The 20,934-nt window shown below is 37.1% G+C and overlaps 1 protein-coding gene across 5 annotated transcripts in view; it reads left to right on the plus strand.

Annotated features, from left to right (window-relative positions):
• The window catches only part of UBE2E2 (ubiquitin conjugating enzyme E2 E2), a 369,725-nt gene that overhangs the window by 314,203 nt on the left and 34,588 nt on the right, over positions 1–20,934 (plus strand). For 3 of the 5 annotated variants that reach the window (XM_053903853.1, XM_053903849.1, XM_053903851.1), the window contains 2 exons: positions 7,338–7,485; positions 10,402–10,498. In XM_053903853.1, coding sequence (XP_053759828.1) covers positions 7,338–7,485; positions 10,402–10,498 — 245 coding nt within the window. The remainder of the gene's footprint in view (positions 1–7,337; positions 7,486–10,401; positions 10,499–20,934) is intronic. The other 2 variants (XM_053903850.1, XM_053903852.1) reach the window with 1 other exon arrangement.

The following is a 20,934-nucleotide window of genomic DNA, read 5'->3' on the forward strand; positions in this document are numbered from 1 at the left end:
AAAAATTAAAACGCTCTTGTCCAGAGTCATCTTGGAATTAGACATTCTGGACAAATAAGTTTTCGGTATCACTATAACCAAATCGTTTTAAAATTTTCCTTAATATATGGAAAATGTTCTAAAATGTACTGTCTTCCCAGCCTTTGAAAACAGTATTCTCAATATAATTTTACCTCTCCTTGATGAATGATAGCTATCATTATAAACATCAGTATTGAACTATGCTTCCAAAACAGCAATAAATGCAAATGCAGGTGTAGGTTATGTGATACACAGAACTCATTGAGAATTAAGCCCTGCAGTAGAGCTGGAAATTCCTTTATGGTCATTTTTTTATCATTTGTTTTTTTGTCAGAAGGGTGAAGTGAAGGATGTACTGTTGTCCAGCCCCCTGAACAAGATAACATGATGGGCTTTCTATAAAATTGAGTCAGTTACGAGCAGCCTTCTGTAGGATGAGGGTGGGAGATGAGCGCTTTCTTAGCCTCTAAAAATCGTCTAACATGTGCACATCCCTTGATATTTGTCAATATTCAAAATATCATTTTTGATTTCTGCATCACTAATGTCTAAAAGGACTGCAGACAATTCTTTATCAGTTTGCATGTGTTCTTGTCTCTCATTTCCCCTGGTTTTGTTGATAGGGTCTGGAAGACAATGCTGACTGTTTCAAGAACTGTCATTAGCAAGGTTTTGCCTTGATTATGGAACTCTTTTGCTGATCTGACCAGGCCACATATTTTTAAATTTTCTTTATTATTTAAATAGGCAGTAACAATAATAAAAATGTTTATGTTGGAGTACCTGGCACGTATTGAGTACTTACTAAATATTTATTATTTTTTATTATTGGTTTAACCTATATGAAATCTTTTCTGAACTAATATTTTAATCTATAGGACAATTTAGTAAAGTAACATTTGGGTACAAAAATATTAAAAATATATCCTGCTTTATCAGGTTATTCTCCACAGTTTTCCAGTTTTCAGTCTACTGTAAGTTATGGTTCTAAAATCTTCTTGTATCTAAAGAACAATAAGATGTTACAACCCCTCAGAAAGATACTTGTCTCTTTGAGCACTAGCCAGTGATTTGTTAGCATTTGTTCAGCAAACAATGGACTCTTTCTATGTGCCAAGCACTGCACTGGACGTCAGTTGAAAGAAGAGACTTTCATGGGTAATTCCCGGTTTGATGAGGAGGTCCAGGAGGTCCTGTGGCAAGTGTGGTAGCAGAAGTAGGAGTGTGATTAAGGGAACCCTGAAGAAGTTATTGTTTACTTTACAATAGGTAAATATGTAACACTTCTTAAAACTCTGGGATCATCAGTTTTTTTATCCAATTCAAATAGTGGTATTTGTGAAAAATAAACTCAAAATAGAATAAAAACACAAATGCGAGACCTGAAACTGTAAAACTCGTAGATAAAGACCCAAATGTGAGACCCCAAACCATAAAACTCCTAGAAGAGAACACAGCGGTAATTCCATTGACATTGGCTGCAGCAACATTTTTCTAGATACGTCTCCTAAGGCAAGGGAAAATAAACTGTTGGGACTACACCAAAATAAAAAGCTTTTGCACAACAAAGGAAACCATCAACCAACAAAAAGGCAGCCTACTGAATGGGAGAAGATATTTGCAAATGATATATCTCATAAAGGGTTAATATCCAAAATGTATAAAGAATGTATATAACTCAACACCAAAACAAACCAGAAAACACAGTCTGATTAAAATATGGGCAGAGGACCTGAGTAGACACTTTTCCTAAAGAAGCATACAGGTGGCAAGATGCTCAGCATCGCTAATCATCAGCCACTGTGGAAAACAGTATGGAAGTTCCTCCAAAAATTAAAAATAGAAATACTTATGATTTAATAATAACAACTACTGGGTATTAACCCAAAGAAAATGAAAGCACTAATTTGAAAAAATATATGCAACCCAAGTGTCCATTAATAGATGAATGGATAAAGGAGATGCGATGATATATACATACACACGCGCGCGCGCACACACACACACACACACACACACACATAGATACACACAATAGAATATTAACCATAAAAAAAGGATACAATCTTGCATTTGCAGCAACATGGATGGACCTGGAGGCTATTATGCTTAGTGAAGGAAGTCAGACTGAGAAAGACAAATATCATATGATTTCACTTACATGCACAATCTAAAAAAATAAATGAATAAACAAAAGGCAGAATCAGACCTATAAATACAGAGAATAGACTGATTGATGGTTAACAGAGGAAAGGGGTTGGGGGACAGGCAAAATGGGTGAAGGGGAGTGGGAGATCCAGGCTTCCACCTGTGGAGTGAATACGTCACCAGAATAGAAGGCACAGCGTAGGGAATGTCATCAATGATACTGAAATAGCGTTGTATGGTGACAGTTGTAACAGCACTGTGTGGTAGCTACACTTGAGGTGAGCAGAGCATAATGTATAGATGTGTTGAATCACTGTGTTGCACACCTGAAAGAAATGTGACATCGTCAACTATACGCACACAAAAAATATTTTAAGGTGCTCTTTGTGGGAGCCTGCAGCATTAGCACATGTAGGAACGATCAGCCTACCTGTTTGATTCAGTGTGGTTTCTTTATGAATATCTGTTGGGACAAAAGCTAACAAACGTCACTAAAGTAGATCCTTTAATCAGTATTACAAAATATTGAAATGTAAAGCATTCTCTGTCCAAAAAATCTGCAAGATTCTTTGCAAACTCATGCTTTATTTTTCTTCCAACCATACTTCACTTTTATTTTATTTTTAATTTTTTTTTAACGTTTATTTATTTTTGAGACAGGGAGAGACAGAGCATGAACGGGGGAGGGTCAGAGAGAGAGGGAGATGCAGAATCTGAAACAGGCTCCAGGCTCTGAGCTGTCAGCACAGAGCCCGACGCGGGGCTCGAACTCACAGAGTGCGAGATCGTGACCTGAGCCGAAGTCGGCCGCTTAACCGACTGAGCCACCCAGGCGCCCCCATACTTCACTTTTAATATCTCCACTTAAAACAGAGTCAACAGTAAAAACAACCTAATTAGAAAACAGGCAAAAAACCTGAAGATCCTCTCTCAAAAAAGAGGGTAGCCAGATAGCAAAAAAAAAAAAAAAAAAAAAAAGCACGCGAAAAAGTGCTCAACATCATTAGCAATTAGGGAAATGCAAATTAAAACCACAATGGTACCACTTCACCTAATCAGAATGACTGAAATAAAGCATCGTACACTAAATGCTGGCCAGGATGCTAAGTGAAACTGGATCACACTGCTGGTAAGAACGTAAGATGGTTCAGCTGCCCTGGAAAAAGGTATGGCAGTTTCTTACAAAACTAAATATGAGCTTATCATATAACCCAACAGTCACACTCTTGGGCATCTTATCTCAGAGAAATGAAAACTTACATTCACACAAATACACACACACGTTCATGACAGCTTTACTTGTGATAGCCGAAAACTGGAAACAATCCATTTGTCCTTCAGTAGATAAATGGCTCAACAAACTGGTACATCCGTACCATGGAATACTACCGCGCAATATGAAGGAACAAACTATTGATACATGCAACACCTTAGATGGATCCCATGGGAAATGTGCGAGTAACAAGAGCCAATTTCAAAAAGTTACATCCTATATGATACCACTTATATGACATTCTTGAATGACAAAATCACAGAGATGAGGAACAGAGTAGTGGCTGTCAAGAATTAAGGAAGGAAAGGGTTTGGAAAGTGACCTTTAAATGGTAGCACAAAGAGTGTTTGTGAAGGAACTGTTCTGTGTCTTGGCTGTGATGGCGGTCATACAGATCTACGTGTGATAAAATTACATAAAAACACGTGTACATGAGTGCATATAAAACTGATGATAAATGGAAAAGGTCAATGGACTGGAAAAGGTCAACGGACTGTATCAGTGTGAGTTTCCTGTGATGTGATATTACAGTTATGCAGGATGTTACCATTGGGGAAAACTGGATGAGGAATATAGTGTGATCCATTGGTATTGTTTTGTGTGGTTTTTTTTTAATGTTTATTTACTTTTTGAGAGAGAGAGAGTCAGAGCATGAGCAGGGGAGGGGCACAGAGAGAGAGAGAGAGAGAGAGACACAGAATCCGAAGCAGGCTCCAGGCTCTGCCCTATCCACACAGAGCCTCAAACTCACGACCATGAGATCATGATGTAAGCTGAAGTTGGACGCTTAACTGACTGAGCCACCCAAGGGCCCCAGTCAGTATTGTTTCTTACAACCTAGTGTGAATCTATAATAATCTCAAAATTAAAAGTTAAAAAAAAAAAAAAACAGAGGCAATGAGGCTGACTAGGAGAGCGTGAGCTTTTAGGTCAACAAAGCTGTGTTTAAATTCTGGCTCCCCCCCCTTACAACTGTGCAACTGCATGCCAGTCCTTTAACCCTTCTGGGCCTTCATTTATTTTTTTCCTCCATTTTTATTGAGATATAATTAAATTTAGCACTGTATTTATTTTAGGTGCACAGCATAATGATTTGATATATGTATGTACTGCAAAATGATTACCACAATAAATTTAGTTAACATCCCTCACCTCACAGAATTACAGTTTCTTTATTTTAAAAGTGGCTACAATAATACTACTTACCTCTTTGTGTTATTTTGAGGATTAACTGGCTCGGAATAGCCAGTCAGTATCTGATAGGTTTTTAAAACATTATATATAAAAGCCACTCATCATTTACATTGGATCATAAAAATATTCGTATTTTCATCTAGCACTTAAAGGGATAAGCCTCTGCAGAATTTTATTATTACCAGGTATTCTCTGTTTCATTCAATTCTGCTCATGTCTTTATTTCTTTCTACTTTTATGGGATTAACTCTGTTCTTTTTCCTTCCTTAAACACTTACTAAATGTCTTTCTTCCTTTCTAATTTATGTATTCGAAACTATAGATTTCCCTTTGATAACTGTTTTAGCCAAATCACAAAGTTTGTATTGACAGTCCAACATTTCATTGTCATTTAGTTATAAATGTAACTTATTTTTTTTTTTGATCCAAGAATTATTTGAAAAATGTGCTTTTCAGTTTCCCAAACATTTGATAGGGGATCTTTATGGTCTTAATTATTCTTTGAGATATGTTAAGCTTCCTTTGTGGCTTAGCATGTGATCAGTATTTATAAATGTTTCTTATATGCTTGGAAAAGAATATATATTCTTTGTTGAGTGTGGAATTTTATCTTCAATCCCTTGATTTTGTTAAATTGGTTTTCATATTTTCAGCATCCTTACTACATTTTCTTTCATCTGCGTGACCTCAGTTCCTGCAGCGAAATGTCCCTCTGATTGTGTATGTCTCATTTTTCTCCTTACAGTTCTGCTGAGTTTCACTTCTTATATTTTTGGGTGTCTTGTTAGGTACAGCAGATCCAGAATTGTTACGTTTTTCTGATGAATTGTTCATTTTATCCTAACGCATTGATTATCTTTCTGCATTTTACCTTAAACATATATTTGATCTGATAGTAACATAGCCATTTAGGCTCTCTTTCAGTTGGTGTTTGCATAGTTTATGTGCTGAGGATTTAGAATTCTCAGGGGATACATTTTTCTCCCCACCAGAGCCCAGGCTTTCTCCAGCAGGTGTCTTTGCTGTGTCTCCCAGAAGGCATTATCTTTTCAAGTCCATCCACTCACTAAAAGACTAGCTGCTCACGTGTTCTAATCTGTGTAAGGGCTCTCAATCCCAACCTCTTGCCACATGCAGACCTTAGGTTTCACCTTTTTCCATGAGGGCATCAAAACCCAAGCCTCCATTTTCATCTAGACTGGGTACTGTCCTTCACCCCCTCCCTCTTACCCAAGTCCTGCCCCTGGCAACGACACTGGCAGCTCATGTGCTTACTGTAATTTTTGGTTTTCAGTTCTGGCCTCTGGGGATTTCTGTGAAAATTCAGCTGTGTATTTTTTTAAATGTTACTTACATTTTCTTCAGCACTGGTAGGTGTTTGGAATGTGTTTGTGTGGAAGGGATGTCAAGGTTATCTATAAGGTCCAGCCTGTTACTAGGACAGTTCTTATTAGGAATACTGATCTAGCCTGAAAATGGCACTGTGTTGTCTAATAATTACAGAAGACTGGATCTGTCCTTTCTGAGTCTTGATATTATATGAATTAAGTAAATGTGATGTTCGAGCAGATGCTGGATACCCTGGGAGGTAGCAACACATACAAAATTCTGCCACGTAGTTTTTGGTTCAGAGCCATTTTTAATTTAGGGGACCAAAAGATTGGTCTTTAAAACACTAAGGGGTTTTTTTTTTATATTTCAACTTACAAATTTGAGAACGTTTATAAACATGATATTAATGAATAACATTAAGATCTTATTGTTGCTTACATAAGACTCTTAGAAAACAGAGTTTTACCAGAGTTACAAAACTGATTTAGACTTAGCTTTTTAATTAAGTTCTTGAAAAATGTTATAAACATGTTTCAAAATTATACCTAAACGACGTGCAGTGGTAATGTAACTATTATAGGGAAGAGAGACTACACTAATATTACATTAAAATATAGAATTTAAGGAGAAGAAGGTTCATAAATTGTAACCAATACAGTTTTTTATAAACTAGGTATATTATTTACATGCATGCCTAATTTGTGTTTTTAAACCATGACAGAAAAGAATATTTATGTCCTTTTTATAGTGTTCCCATGCTATTTTGAACCTCAAAATACACAAAATCCTTAAAACAACTGGACTCCAACAAGTTTCTTTTGAAATTTTTATGTTTGAAATTTATTTTTTCTTTGAAATGTTACTTTTATTTTAGAGAGAGAGAGCAGGCATGCATGAGTGGGGGAGAGGGACAGAGGGAGAGAGAGAATCTGCAGCAGACTCCACACTCAGCACAGAGCCCGACGTGAGGCTCGATCCCATGACCCTGGGATCATGACCTGAGCCGAAATCAAGAGTCCTATGCTCAATTGACTGAGCCACCCAGGCACCCCTTTGAAATGTTTTTAGAAGCCACAGCTAGTTTTTCTCTTACGAACATTCCTACACTTGTACCAAGAGCAAATTCAGTCCCCAGAACACTAGCTAATCGATAGGACTCTTCATCAAAAGCAAAAGGATATGATTTTGCTGTTGGGGGTTATTTAGTTCTCTGTGCCCAGAATAACAAGTTCTAAAATAATGATTTTGTTTCTTGATGCTTCTCAGGTGCCTAAGGAATAATTAAGTATATGGTTCTACCAGTGACCCTTGGATTATTTTGTCTAATAAAAAGTATGTCTATTTATAATAACATTACATTTTCTTCTAGGTTACTTTCCGGACAAGAATCTATCACTGTAATATTAACAGCCAGGGCGTCATCTGTCTGGACATCCTAAAGGACAACTGGAGTCCAGCCCTAACCATTTCTAAAGTTCTCCTCTCCATCTGCTCACTTCTTACCGATTGCAACCCTGGTAAGAGACTTAATCCAATATTGAATTCAAGTCTATTAAAGACTTCAATGTCAGACCTTAGGAAATTGTTTACTACCACCACCACCACTGTAACTACTGTTATTACTATTGATTTTAAATTTCCATAATATCTAACTGCTTTCTTTTTAAATTGGGTCTTCTCATTAGTCTTTTTGAGACCTATTATTTGCCGAGAAGGAAAAAGCACAATGTGATAAAAATTAATGAAAAATCATTTTGGATAGGGAAGTGCTTTTACAGAATGCATTACATTCTGCTGGCAAATAATAATAAAAATTCAAATTGAATAGCTTAATCTTTAATTAGATGCCTACCAGAAGATGTTAATTTGAGAAATGTGGGCTATTAAAATCTGATAACAACCAAGCAGCACCACGCAGACATGACCTTGTTGGCATTTTAATAACCATGCGTCCTTTCAAGCTAATAGAACAAAAAAGCTGAATGGTCTTCAACTAGGAAATACAACTTCCCAGGAAAACTAAAGAGAGTTTATGACGAAGCCTTGGTGGCTTGCTGGTGTGCTTAATGCTGAAAGTTTTTACTTTCTGTGTCGTCGCAGATGTATGATTATGTGTTTGACCAACTCCTTTTAACTAACAGACAAACCCAACTGCCAAATTTTTACGTATCTGGGTTTATTTTGGAAACTTCAAAAATCTAAAGTAGCTACAGAGTTTTCATTTATGTTTTTAATGAGAAATTCTTCTTTGAGTATTTAATTAGTAGTGTTAATATTTTATAAGATTCTATCTTCCACATTCAGGAATAAACTTTATTCACTAGATAATTGAAGTTTTAGACAAGAGAGAAATGACAAAGGGGAATGAGGGTCTCTCTTAAGCTCCTGTCTGGTTTATAAAACATGAAGAATTTACAATCTGTTCAATTTTTAAAACTTTTAAAAATAAGGACATATAAAAATACTTCCACCAAAAGAAACATAAAATATAATTATGCAAGATCATTATAAAATACTTTTTAAATTATTTCATACTTTTACCCCAGATAGCGAAGTTCATTAATGCTGCACTAATTTAAAACTGAATGACAAATAGTGTGTTTTTTCTCCTTATTACTATTTCAATCCCATTTGTCTGTATGACTGTGTGTAACTTCATTTGGAGGTAATATCATAAGAAGACATTTTTTGTGTGATAGAGGCTTAAGCCCAGTGGTCCTCCTGGAAATGTTGGAACATGGAACTATATCTGTCTCCCCTCTCCCAACAGAGGACTTCTGGGCTTTGCTGAAATTTAGAGGGAGTGGTTTTTTAAGAAAAAAACACTTATCTTGAGAAGTAAGTCACCCATACAAGAAACTTTTGACATGAGACCACCATGCTATACACCTTAAACTGCTAGTGTTAGGTGTCAGTTATATCTCAGTAAAACTAGTGGGAGAGAAGAAACTTTTGAGGCCATACTATGCGTGAGGCACTTCTGAACACTAGACGAGTAAGAAGTCCTTCCTTCTTCCACATGGGTAAGATGTAACTGCACACTTAGAGAGAAAGCTCCGTGCTGAGAGGCGTTCCTTACTCAGCCATAGCCAGGCCCGTTCCGTCTCCCAGCCAGTTGAAATGGTCCTATCCCCCTGAATCAGCTTGTATGTGGGAAGCTCTTCTCTGTACAGGTAATCGCTGCTTAGAGGAATACATTCATCCCACCAAAGCCTTTTCTCAGCTTTGATATTCAGCTCTCAGAATATCAAAAATATTTCTCTTCACTAGAGTTTTGTTTTGCTGTGTCTCAGAAAGTTACAGATATATGCTACAAAACAATAAAAGTAAAATCACCCCTGGCTAAAGCAAAATCACATAAATAAAATAGATTTTGAAAACAATAATATTGGTAGTAAGGATAAGTGTAAGGGATAAAGAAAAAGTAAAGAATAAGCCTAAAGATTAAGCCTCAAGTTTGATCAACTAGATACAGCTCATCTTATCTAAGAATAGACTATTGTTTGTAAAATACGTGGCAACAAACTAAATGTTTGTATTTTAAGACATAATACAAAAATTTCCTAATTGGCACATCATCGATACGTGTGTTCACACTTCTAGAGTCTTAAAAAGAGTTTTTAAGTCAAAATGGCCTTTCTTTTGTTTAATGGGTTTACTTCACACCCTTTTCTGGTACACTTCCAATGTGTAGATTTTTTTTCCCCCAGATTTAAGTTAAACTTCAACCTAACCTATCTTCAAATTACCACAAATATAAGTTTGATAGAATACAAATAAATACGATTTTCCTATACTAAATCTGTAGAGCTAGTTTAACACCAGAAATGCTGTCAGCTCTGAAGTAGGTTTTGCATAAGGTTTTGCACCAATTTTCAAAGTGATTTTCTCACTCTTCTCTCCACATAAACTTACTTTTTTAATCTTTTTCATACTCTTCTCATAATTTACATTTGTCTCTTACTTAAAGAATTTTTGGTCTATTCAGAAATAAATTTTAAAAGTTCGAGGGTGGGGCTGTACATCCTTACAGCATGGTATTTATAGTCCACAGATACAGATTTTAATACCAGCTCCACTGTTAATTAGTTGTGCGACTTGCTCTGGGCGCTTCACTTTCCTCAGACTCCGTTTCATTTACAAAACAGAGATAACCATCAGCCCTACCTAAATCACGGGATTCCTGTGAGGTACACATGCAAGCCCTCTGTAAACAATCATGGGCTGTTGTTCATGTCATTTCCCAGGGTACTTAGGACTCCACATGGGCATACATTCAATGGCTGACAAATACCTACTCGGTTGAGTTTAACTGAGAGAAGAGAGTATTGAATAATCTCTAAACACCACCACCTCAGCACTGACACTCTTGGGTTTAAACTCTGGAAAAAGCCTAACCTTCAATTAGTAGTCCCTATTGCATTATTTCCTAGGAAGGATTATCTCGCGGGTGGCAAAATGTCCAACAGTCACCAGCCAGTTGACGGGTGCACCGGTGATAATCATTCTGTTCCCAATGCAACGGTCTAGGTAGGTCTAACTGCTGGCCTTGATAGGGCTGTTCACACTTCACAGTGGTGTTCATTGACCCTGCCAGAGCACTCTTATTTGTCAGACTCTCCCTGGCTGCCAGAGTCTGTCTGTGTCACACTGCTGAGGAACAGAATGGCAGCAGAAAGGAGTAGAAGTTGATAAGCTCCAAAGGCCCACACTGGCCTTCCAAGCTCCCGGAGTTTAGTCCTCCTTGGTGAACATGATTTAATCCAGGAATTGCTGTCATTTAGAGTACTAATCAGATTTCCATCTTTCATGGAATGCTCTTATCTGTCAATACTCTCTTCTCAAGCATATACAAAATTTAAGCTCTGTTCTGTTTGAGTGTATCTTTTGAAGTTTGTGCTATTTGTGGTTGTTTTTTTAAACTCTTAGATGTTTATCATATTCTTTATATGAAGTCTGGTTATTGTTTCAAATATGCTTATCTTATGGTCTTCAGACCTAAAAATAATGGGTGTTTTCCCTCATAAAAAATGAACTATCCTGAGAACACTGACAATTATGAAATAAAACAAGGAGGTCAACGGTTTTCCTGTATCAGATGCTTTATTTACGGAGTAACTTTCAGAAGTATTTCTAATCTTTTTTTCCTCTTTTTTTTTCCTGAAAAGTATATCAATCTGGATGTTATCTGGCATTATTTTTTTTAACCTCAGTTCGACTTTCTTGCTCTATTGCTGTTGCTATCTAAAGTGTTATAAGCTTGTTTTATTCGGAATGTAATTCTGATACTGTATCATTTAAAAATTATCCCCCAAATGTATGGCTTTTATGGGATAATTGGAAATTTGAAAATGAGCTTTTGATATTAAGGAATTACTGCCAGAAATTTTTAGGCATAGTAAAACAGAACTGTCATGAAGTTTTTACATATCCTTACCTTTTAGAGATAGGGAACTACTTGCAATAAAGTCCTTTGATATCTAGAATTTGCTTCAAAATAATCCAGAAAGATTAGATTGGAAGTAGATAAGGATGTGGAGGATACGAGATCGACCATTGTAATCGTTGAATGATGAGTGATGAGCACACTGGGGGCGGGGGGGGGGGGGGGGGGGGAGGCTTCATTATACTCGTTTGTCTACCTTTGAATATGTCTGAAGTTTTCCATGATAAGGATTTCCTCGTAACTGCCGAAGATGAGCAGCAGTGTAGTCTGTAAAAGGCGTGTGATTTGGCCCTTTTGCTCTGTGGGAGAATCGTTTGGGCCCTGACCCTCACCCTCTGTATTTCATTCCCTATCATTTGCCTTCCAACTAAAGACCGCCTCATGGTTCAGCCTGGGCCATCAGGGTCCTGCATTCACACAACCATAAAGTCTTTGTCTGCCACTCTTCAAACAGGCAGAACCGTATAGGCCAGGTCAAATGAAAATGCTCTGAGCACACCCACAAACATCAATGCCCAAGATGGATGAGCTCTTCCCCCTCCCCCCAGCACCTTCCAAATAAAAATCAAGTATCAGTTACTCCCCGTCTTAGATTTATGCGTATCTTTTATTAAAACAACAAATAGAACTAAGAATGGCGCTAATTAACCCTCAGCCTTACACAGTGATTAAGTCGAGGGTGAGCACAGCTGCAGCGTCATTGGCAAGAGCTTTATTCTTCGCAAATGGACTGAGCAAATGGAAAGAGGAATTTGCTCCCAGTGGCTCTTTTATAGTGTTCTATAAAAGGTCGGAGAATGGCTCCTTCCTTATTCTCCAACTTCATAGCCCTTTGTTTCAGATCACTTACAGCCCAGTTTTCAAACAACTGATAAATACAATCCTTATCCATACATTGTCTCATATACCTTAACTTTGATTGTTATTAATCGCTTGTCTTTGACCTGGTTATGATTGGATAATAAATTGTGTTACTAACCATTAAAATGTTATAATTGGTAATGACTACTAGAGGGTGGGGACCATAAAGTAGAATTAATTATTTCAACACAGGCATATTTGTGTAGATTATTTACACTAAGTTTGTGAGCTATTACACTGATGAAAGGTATATAAACAGACTTTTAAGAGGATTCTACTGCCTGCTATAGCAGCATGAACTTGGCTTCTACACATTCTACTCTGCTACACTTGAGAACTGGCAAAGAACAATTTCTTTAACTGAAATTAAGATAAAGCTGTAAAAATGATAAGCCTACCTGTTTTCAAGGCAAGCTATCTTAGCAGGAATGCAAAAAAAAATTTTTTTTCTGTAGGAGGTATTAAATATGGATACATAGACCTAAGGTTTCTCCTAATGCCTATGACTTTTTTTTAAAGTGAGAAAATTTATAAAGTAGAAATATATGGTACGACATACAGCTAACTTGAAGCTGTTTTCTTTGTGAAGAATTGGCTCTCCTCTAGAATGTCACATGGTAAATTCCAAAAGTCCTTGTAATTGGTACTTCCAAATATGGATATAGATAGGCTGTAATCCATAGTCCCGTAACTTCTCTGACACCTTATGTAAAGGAAAGCTATAGTTCTATGTAGATAGTCAATCTACCCGGTATTTTAAAAACCGGGAGAGTACATAAAGTCCAAGAAATGTATAAAGGACTTTGGGTTCCAACTCCGTATTATCTACAGAATCCTGGGACACTGACCCCTCATGCACTACAGGTTCCCATAGACTCCCTCGGATCTGTTTGGAAATAGGCCTTCCATGGTGTGGAGGTCCTAGAAGAACCAAGGATTCATTGCAAGGATGAATAAAATCAGGAATACACATCATTAAACGGAGAAGAACATTTCTGTTTTGTGCATTAAAGAAGTTTTTGGGTACCTGGGTGGCTCAGTCAGTTGTGTCCAGCTTTGGCTCAGGTCACGATCTCATGGTTCGTAAGTTCAAGCTCCACGTCAAGCTCTTTGCAGACAGCTCAGAGCCTGGAGCCTGCTTTGGAGTCTGTGTCTCCCTGTCTCTTTGCCCCTCCCCCACTCATGCTCACTCACTCTCCAAAATAAATAAACATTTCCAAAAAAAATTTCACAGAAGTGATTCTGTACCATCATAAATTTGGGTTTTAAAAAAAAAAGTATCAATTCTGTTTACCTGTATATTTATAAATGTGTTTCCTTACCTTGTCATTCTGTAAAAAGGAACTTTTTAGTTGTGTTACAAGGGATACTAGTGTATAACAATGTAAACTAAAAGATCCTATTTCATGGTCCTTTATCAAAAATGATTTTCAAGGAGCACCTACGTGGCTCTGTCAGTTAAGCGTCCAATTCTTGATTTCAGCTGAGTTTGTGAGCAGCACTGAACATGGAGCCTGCTTGGGATTCTCTCTCTCTGCCCCTCCCCTGCTCACCTTGTCTCTCTCTGTCTCTCTCAAAATAAGTAATTAACATTTAAAAAAAAAAAAAAGAATGAGGGGCACCTGAGTGGCTCAGTCGGTTAAGCGTCGGACTATTGCTCCGGTCATGATCTCGCAGTCCATGAGTTCGAGCCCCACGTAGGGCTCTTTGCTGATGGCTCAGAGCCTGGAGCCTGCTTCGGATTCTGGGTCTCTCTGTCCCTCCCCCACTCATGCTCTGTCTCTCTCTGTCTCTCAAAAATGAATAAACATTTAAAACTTTAAAAAAAAAAAAAAAAAGAATGATTTTCTAAAAAACACAGAATGAGAAAAGAAAGCTAAAATTATTTGATCATGGGTTTAGGTTTTGGATTGCCAGGTAGTGAAACAAGTAAAGAGAACTTGAGTCAGAGTTGTCTGGAAAGGATTGGTGGCTTCACTATGTAGGGGAGTGATGATTCCATGACAAAGCAAGTGTCCTAATCAGCCCTTGATATTTTTGCTTTGTGTAGGCAAATCTTTATTTAACATAGCCATCAGTTTTATATCCTTCCTGAACATCCAGTTTGCCTAGTCTAAAAGAATATTACCAAAAAAAAAAAAAAAGGAATATTACCTGTTTATTATTTTTTTGACATGTTGTCCAGAAATGCTGACCTTTACAAAAACTTTATTACTTTGCTCAGTTAAATATATCTGCTTGGTAGGTTTGATTCTTTTAAAGATGGTAAAAACTATACCTTATTTGCAGATATCTGAGTTGCATTCAAAATATGCCTGTAAAGTTTTACCTTCATATCTGATCTAAAGGAAAGACCCATTGGAGAAATCACTCTCCTTGAGTAAAGAAGAAAATACAACCGTGTATTTATGATGCCTATGTTCGTTTTTCTCACTTGTTTCCTTACCTCTGACCCAGGAAGTAGCTCTGAACCAGGTAATAACTGTGCTTCCAGCATGGTTAAAGCAGGAAGATGAATCCCTAGGGTAGCAGTCTATAATATCTTTCCTGGTTTTGTTTTGTTTTTTTACCATTATAGAGCTGTCCGCTTATCCTTTGTGAGATTCTGATTGGCTTGTCCTATAACAGGAGTAAAATCTCACCAATTCAGTATAATTAGGATGTCAGATAAAATTTTTTAATAATTGTAGGAAATTTTAAATGAGTGAAGACCTATTAAGCACATGTAGGAAATACTAGTAAAATGTTTAAGCTACATGGCCTTAGACTCTGCTTTACCAAGGACAGGAATGAAGTGGGTTTTTCACATAAATAAAATAGAGAAAATGATTATAATGAGCCCTAATGTATTCCTCACTCAGCCTCAAAACTTACCTTTATTTAGGGTTTAGGTATTTTTTACAGGTTATCTAGGCCTTCTTTCAGACAAGCTAAATATTCTTAGATAATATTGCTTGACACTATTAATTTTCATGGCAACCCTTTTTAAAAGAGATAATACAGTAAACTTCAGAATAGGTCTCTGCATTCGAATTACTGTTAATATTTGTTACTCAAGGGTACAGTATGTGTTGTTTTGGAAAGTAGGCTACTGGTAAAGTTTGGTTTTCTTTTTAAGGAGAAATGATATTAAAACAGTTAAATAATATATATTTGAAAATATACCAATGCACTATAGTGTTTTAATATGGAAATTTAAGAGTTCTGAAACAACATAATAAAAATCCTCTAACTGTCCAGAAATTTATTTGCATGGACAAAAAATCTGGATGATTGAATAACATGTTGCCTTTTTAATTTAGATATTTGAGATCATATTGTGTCTTGGGAGAAATGTTATAATTATGAAAATACGAAGAATTAATGTAACCCCACCAATGTCTGAGTCTGAGACCCTCAATTACCAGGCAGTTATCTTTATATTTCCTTACTTTCCTTACTTACAGCCTTCCATTCTGTATTTGGCCTGGGTAAAGTGCTTCCAGTAACAGCACTCAAAATAATTCTTAATTATTTTTTTAAGTGTATTTATTTATTTTGAGAGAGAGGGGAGGACAGGGGTAGAGTGAGGGGGAAAAGAGAGAATCCCAAGCAGGCTCCATGCTGCCAGCACAGAGCCCAGTGTAGGACTCAATCTCAGGAACCGTGAAATCATGACCTGAGCTGAAATCAAGAGTCAGATGCTTAACTGACTGAGCCACTCAGGCACCCCACAGTAATTCTTATTTTAAAAAAAAAGGATGCTTCTGACATGTCAGACTAATTATTCCTACACAACAGCAATAACTTCTTTCTTTTTTCCTTCTTATTTTTGTCCTTTAAGAGATCCTGGGGCTTATGGGTGTTGAATTTTTGGTTATGTCATATTGGTGAGGAATTTGCATAATAAGCAGTATAGGAGTTCCTTTAAACTACAGGCATATTTCTTTCCACAATAGGTAGTGTTCCTGGAAAGAAATCATAAATCAAAATGTTTTAGATATATTTGAAGAACTTCCTACTTAAACGAGTAGCCTATGGAGAAACCTGTTGCCAAATAAAGCATTTATAAGTTTGAATAATGAATTTATTTTTTAATAAAAATCAGTTTTTTAAATTTATCTTTTCTTGAAAATACAAGGATATTTCCCCCCTAATTCAGCACTGCCTTCCCTCTGAGAGCGTTTCCCCCAAATAAGCCATATTTTTTGCGATACTCACATACCTAGCACAGCCTATAAAAAGCCTACATAGCTGTGTGCCTGTAGGCGGCGGGTAGGTAGTGCCTTATGGGGCAGCCGCTCACGTTAGTGAGGTGTGCATCACCTTTTATTCAGAGAACTGTGCCCACACACGTACTCCAGTGACTGACTTTCTTGTCTAGACTGGCTCCCGTGATGGAAGCATGGTCATACACAGTCTAATTCAAATACATAAGGCAAGTTAGGACAAATGGAGACCTAGAGGAGATGTCTTTATCTAGCGTTGGGTACCACCATTAGATTTTTATAAGAAAAGCTCTAGGGGCGCCTGGGTGGCTCAGTCGGTGAAGCATCCGACTTTGGCTCAGGTCATGATCTCACGGTATGTGAGTTCAAGCCCCGCGTCGGGCTCTGTGCTGACAGCTTGGAGCCTGGAGCCTGCTTTGGATTTTGTGTCTCCCTCTCTCTCTGACCCTCCCCCGTTCATGCTCTGTCTCTCTCTGTCTCAAAAGTAAATAAACGTTAAAAAAAATTAAAAAAAAAAAAAAAAAGAAAAGCTCTAGAAAAGATCATTCAGCTACACTGGGGAAGAGGCACCAGCCACCCCTTGTCCTCTATAGAGGATTCCTCTACCTGAGGAATATATATATTTTTATCAAGCCAAGGGTCTGATAGGGCTGGTGTATTTTAATTTTAGCCTTACTCAGAATGGTTCCATTCCTGCAGGAAAAGCATCCTCTTGGTGGATTCGCATTCATAGGATTGTGGATAGCTTAGAGTTGGGATTCATATCTGAGTTCAAAATAGTCTTGTGTCCAATTTGGTGAAAGTTTTTAAGTGAAAGTTTACTGTTAATGGAGCTCTCCATTAGCTTGTTTAATTCACTGGAAAGACTATTTAAATTTATAATTATACTAGACAAAGAAGCCATTGATTTGTATATGGTATTGATTTGCATTTAGGGAACTCTGGCTATGTTGCATATTTGTAGTTTTCGTATTCATAGTTTTCATGGTGGAGCTAGGATATCTTAAAGGTAAAGAAAAGGTCTAGATGTACTCCTTGATAATGTCTCAGTATTGGCTTTTCTTTTTTTCAAAATGGAAATATCTTCAGTTTTTTTCTTGCTTATTAAATTTCTCTTAAATCAACTATCCTTTAAAGATACGTGTTTAGTTTTCATTTGAGGCTCCTTGCTCTGCAAACTCAAAATTGATGGGACTTAGCAAAGTATATTTGTCAGTTAAGTTTGTCTTATTATAATTTTGGTGTAAATTTAAACACATGACCTCAATGTTTAGCCCTGGCTTTGACCTGCTTCTACTTAGCATTTCCCTGTGCATATTTATTGCCCCTTAATTAATATAAATCTGGACATGGGTATTAGCTGTTGCTACAAGTTTTCTGCTGTAAAGTCTATTGCTGTCCCTGCAATAATAACCTCTAATTTACTGGTTTGGAAGTTGATCTCATTATAAAGCTATTGTATATATTAAGCCATGATGAAAATTCCCTTCAATTTACTTTTTAGAAAATGGCATTTTGAGGTTTTCCTTTTTAGAAATCACCAGTGATTTGTTGTTGTTGTTGTTGTTGTTGTTGTTTTAGGGAAACACTAATAAGAAAATGACATGGTGTAGATCAGTACTTCTCAATTTCTACATTCTCCCAAAACCGACCTTTTCCTCCACTTAAATCAATTAATGTCTTTCTGAGTTTAGAATATAGCAAATTGTATTAGAGGTATTTTTCTCCCGTAAAGCAAGTTTTTGGCATCTGATGCTGTTTAGGGAATTGGGGAAAGCTGTTGAAGCAACACATGTGTTCTGTTGTTGCCAGTGAAAAGCTCAGAAAACACAAATAAGAAATTGAAAAGTGAAGCAGACCCTCAGTATAAACAAACACCATTCTTTACTCACATGGGAATGTGTCTTTTACTCAGAAGAGTTTACCCAAGGAATGATTCAAAGACTTTTTTTCTTTCCCTTACTTGAGGAATTTTTGACAAGTCCAGAACATTTAGTCTAGATTTTAATTAACTTTTTCTTTATGATTTCTGGAATGAAAATAATTGAGAAAGAATTACAAGATTAATTTTTCTCATTCTAGAGTAAAAAGAGGGGTTTTTTGATGATAGGGAAAGAATTATGCAAAAATTGTATATTTTAGGTCCAAGGTCTTTCCTATTCCCCTGGATAACCTCTCCCAGTGTTTGTTTGTTTTCCATTTTTCATTCTTTACAGTTGAGGACCAGTAAGTAATAAGTTTGTCGCTCTCTGAAATTAGTCTTCTTTTCTTCTACATGTAGTCTACCTTTTTTTTTTTTTTACCATAGCACTCACTATTTGGGTTTATTTACAGCTTCTGTCAGGAGAGACTTGACTGTGTCAGGCTTCACTAAACAGTTTTAGTTCCAACAACAAGACTTACTTTTCCTGTGTCTGTTCTGTAGTCTCTTGCTCTCCACATGAACAGAAAGGTTTCCGGTGTTATTCCCAGGCAAGCATCTGCCACAGGTGTCTTTTTTATCACTTAAAATATATGTAGAAATGATGAGATTATTAAGTAGCTGACTGTGGTTCATGTCGTTCTTTCAGATCTTAAGTGCTTTTGAAACTCTTAAGTGCTCTTTCTTTGTTGGTTAATTTATTTTGCAATTTAGACTTCTGTCCTCATTCAGTTCGTATCTGTAATGTGGTGGTTTGTTAATACCATAGGCTTGTTATTGGTAAATCAAACTGTTCTAATATTTATTGTCAGAAACATCTGTACCTGGTTAGTAAATGATATAGCATGGATTTTACTTTATGTAAATTTTAAAAGTGAATACATTTTTTAAACTTGATAACAGCATAAAACGCTGTACAGGATGTTGACTGCCCATTCGGCACTCAGAAGGATCCCTTAGTCAAGAGGCCATGGTGCCCTGATCTCCTTTTTGTCTTAGTATGATTTGCCATGTGGCTGTCACATTCCCTTTTCTGGCGACCTTTCAGAGAGTACCATCTTCTGAAACCTACTGAGACCACCCATCCAGCACTAAAGAGATCCCTCTGTGATCACAGTGACTTTTTTTTAAAGTTTATTTATTTATTTTGATAGCATGTGCGAGGGCATGCAAGCAGGGGAGGGGCAAAGGGAAAGGGAGAGCGAATCTCAAGCAGGCTGCACGCCCAACTCAAGAGCCGAATGTGGGGTTCAACATGGGGTTCGATCTCAAGACTGTGAGATCATGACCTGAGCCAAAATCAGGAGTCAGATGCTTAACCAACTGAGCTACCCAGGCACCCCTAACAGATCCTTATGTACAGAGGAATTTTTAATGAAACTATTCTGTATGTTGTTAGTAGTTGGCTAACGTCCTCAGGGACCAGGTCTGGAGACTGGAGGGAATAGTGATACTCTTAAGGTGAAGCATTAGATTTTTCCTTCTGCCCACAAAAAGAAATAGCCAAAGCAGTGTAAACCACTGGGCTTTTGCTTACATTCTCACATCAGCTTGTTCATTGCTGCCTCCTACAGACTGTCTCTTTCACAAATACTAATAGAAAAAGCAATTAAGAGAAAGAGAATGAACCACATCAGAGTTCATCTATAGAGTAATATAACCCACATCATGTTTTGAAAGAGATAGGTACTGGAACTTCATGAATAGCCGTTTCCCAGCCTTTGGTGACCCTCCAGTGCTTTCTTACTCATCTTTGGCCTGTCCACATTAGCCTAGGGACTCTTTTGTGCTTTACCCTCTGGAGTCTGTAATGTAAAGGCAATTGATCTATTGCATGTGTTTTCACAGTACATATGTACAAATTCCAGCTTCACCCCAGGCTCTGATTTGACTCCTCCCTCCCGCCTGAAGTGTATCCTATTCTCCATAAGAATCACTGAGCTGGAGCTAATGGCAAAGGGAAATGGATCTGCACACATTTATTTCCTCAGGACAGAGCTCTGTGGTGTATCTATCCTTGGTTAGTCCTCCTTTCTCCCTTTTCCTGTTCTCCAGTCTTTTCTTTTTTATCTGTATTTATAGCTTTTTTTGTTTTTCTGCTACTGCTTCTCTTTCTTTTCTTTTTCTTACCCTAATTTCTGCTCTCCCTCTTAATTTCCTTTAACCTTTCTTTCACCAAGGGAAAAAAAAAATTTTAAGGGATATCCAAACTGTCTTTTTATTGGTTTTTATTTAAAAGAGCTTTATTTAGTATTATCTCTATAACCATATGACTTAGCTTGTAGCGTCTATTGGCCTAGTATAACCTTGGAATATTCCATTTCACTTCACATGCCAACTGATGGCTCTTGTCCATCTTGTGTGCCAGGGCAGGAATGGCCCCATCAACTCTCAAAAGGGGTATGGTGTCAACTCAGAAAATTGGCTGAACACTGTGAGTAATGCTCGAGTTGTTGCCAGTCTTAGCCAGTACATACCTTCTTAATTCCATGGCCTCTTCTTCCAGTTAAACAGTTGCTTTTTTAAATCT

This window comes from Panthera pardus, unplaced genomic scaffold, assembly GCF_024362965.1.
Source record: "Panthera pardus isolate Hobbes unplaced genomic scaffold, ASM2436296v1 HiC_scaffold_16, whole genome shotgun sequence".
In the NCBI taxonomy this organism is placed as follows: Eukaryota; Metazoa; Chordata; class Mammalia; order Carnivora; family Felidae; genus Panthera; species Panthera pardus.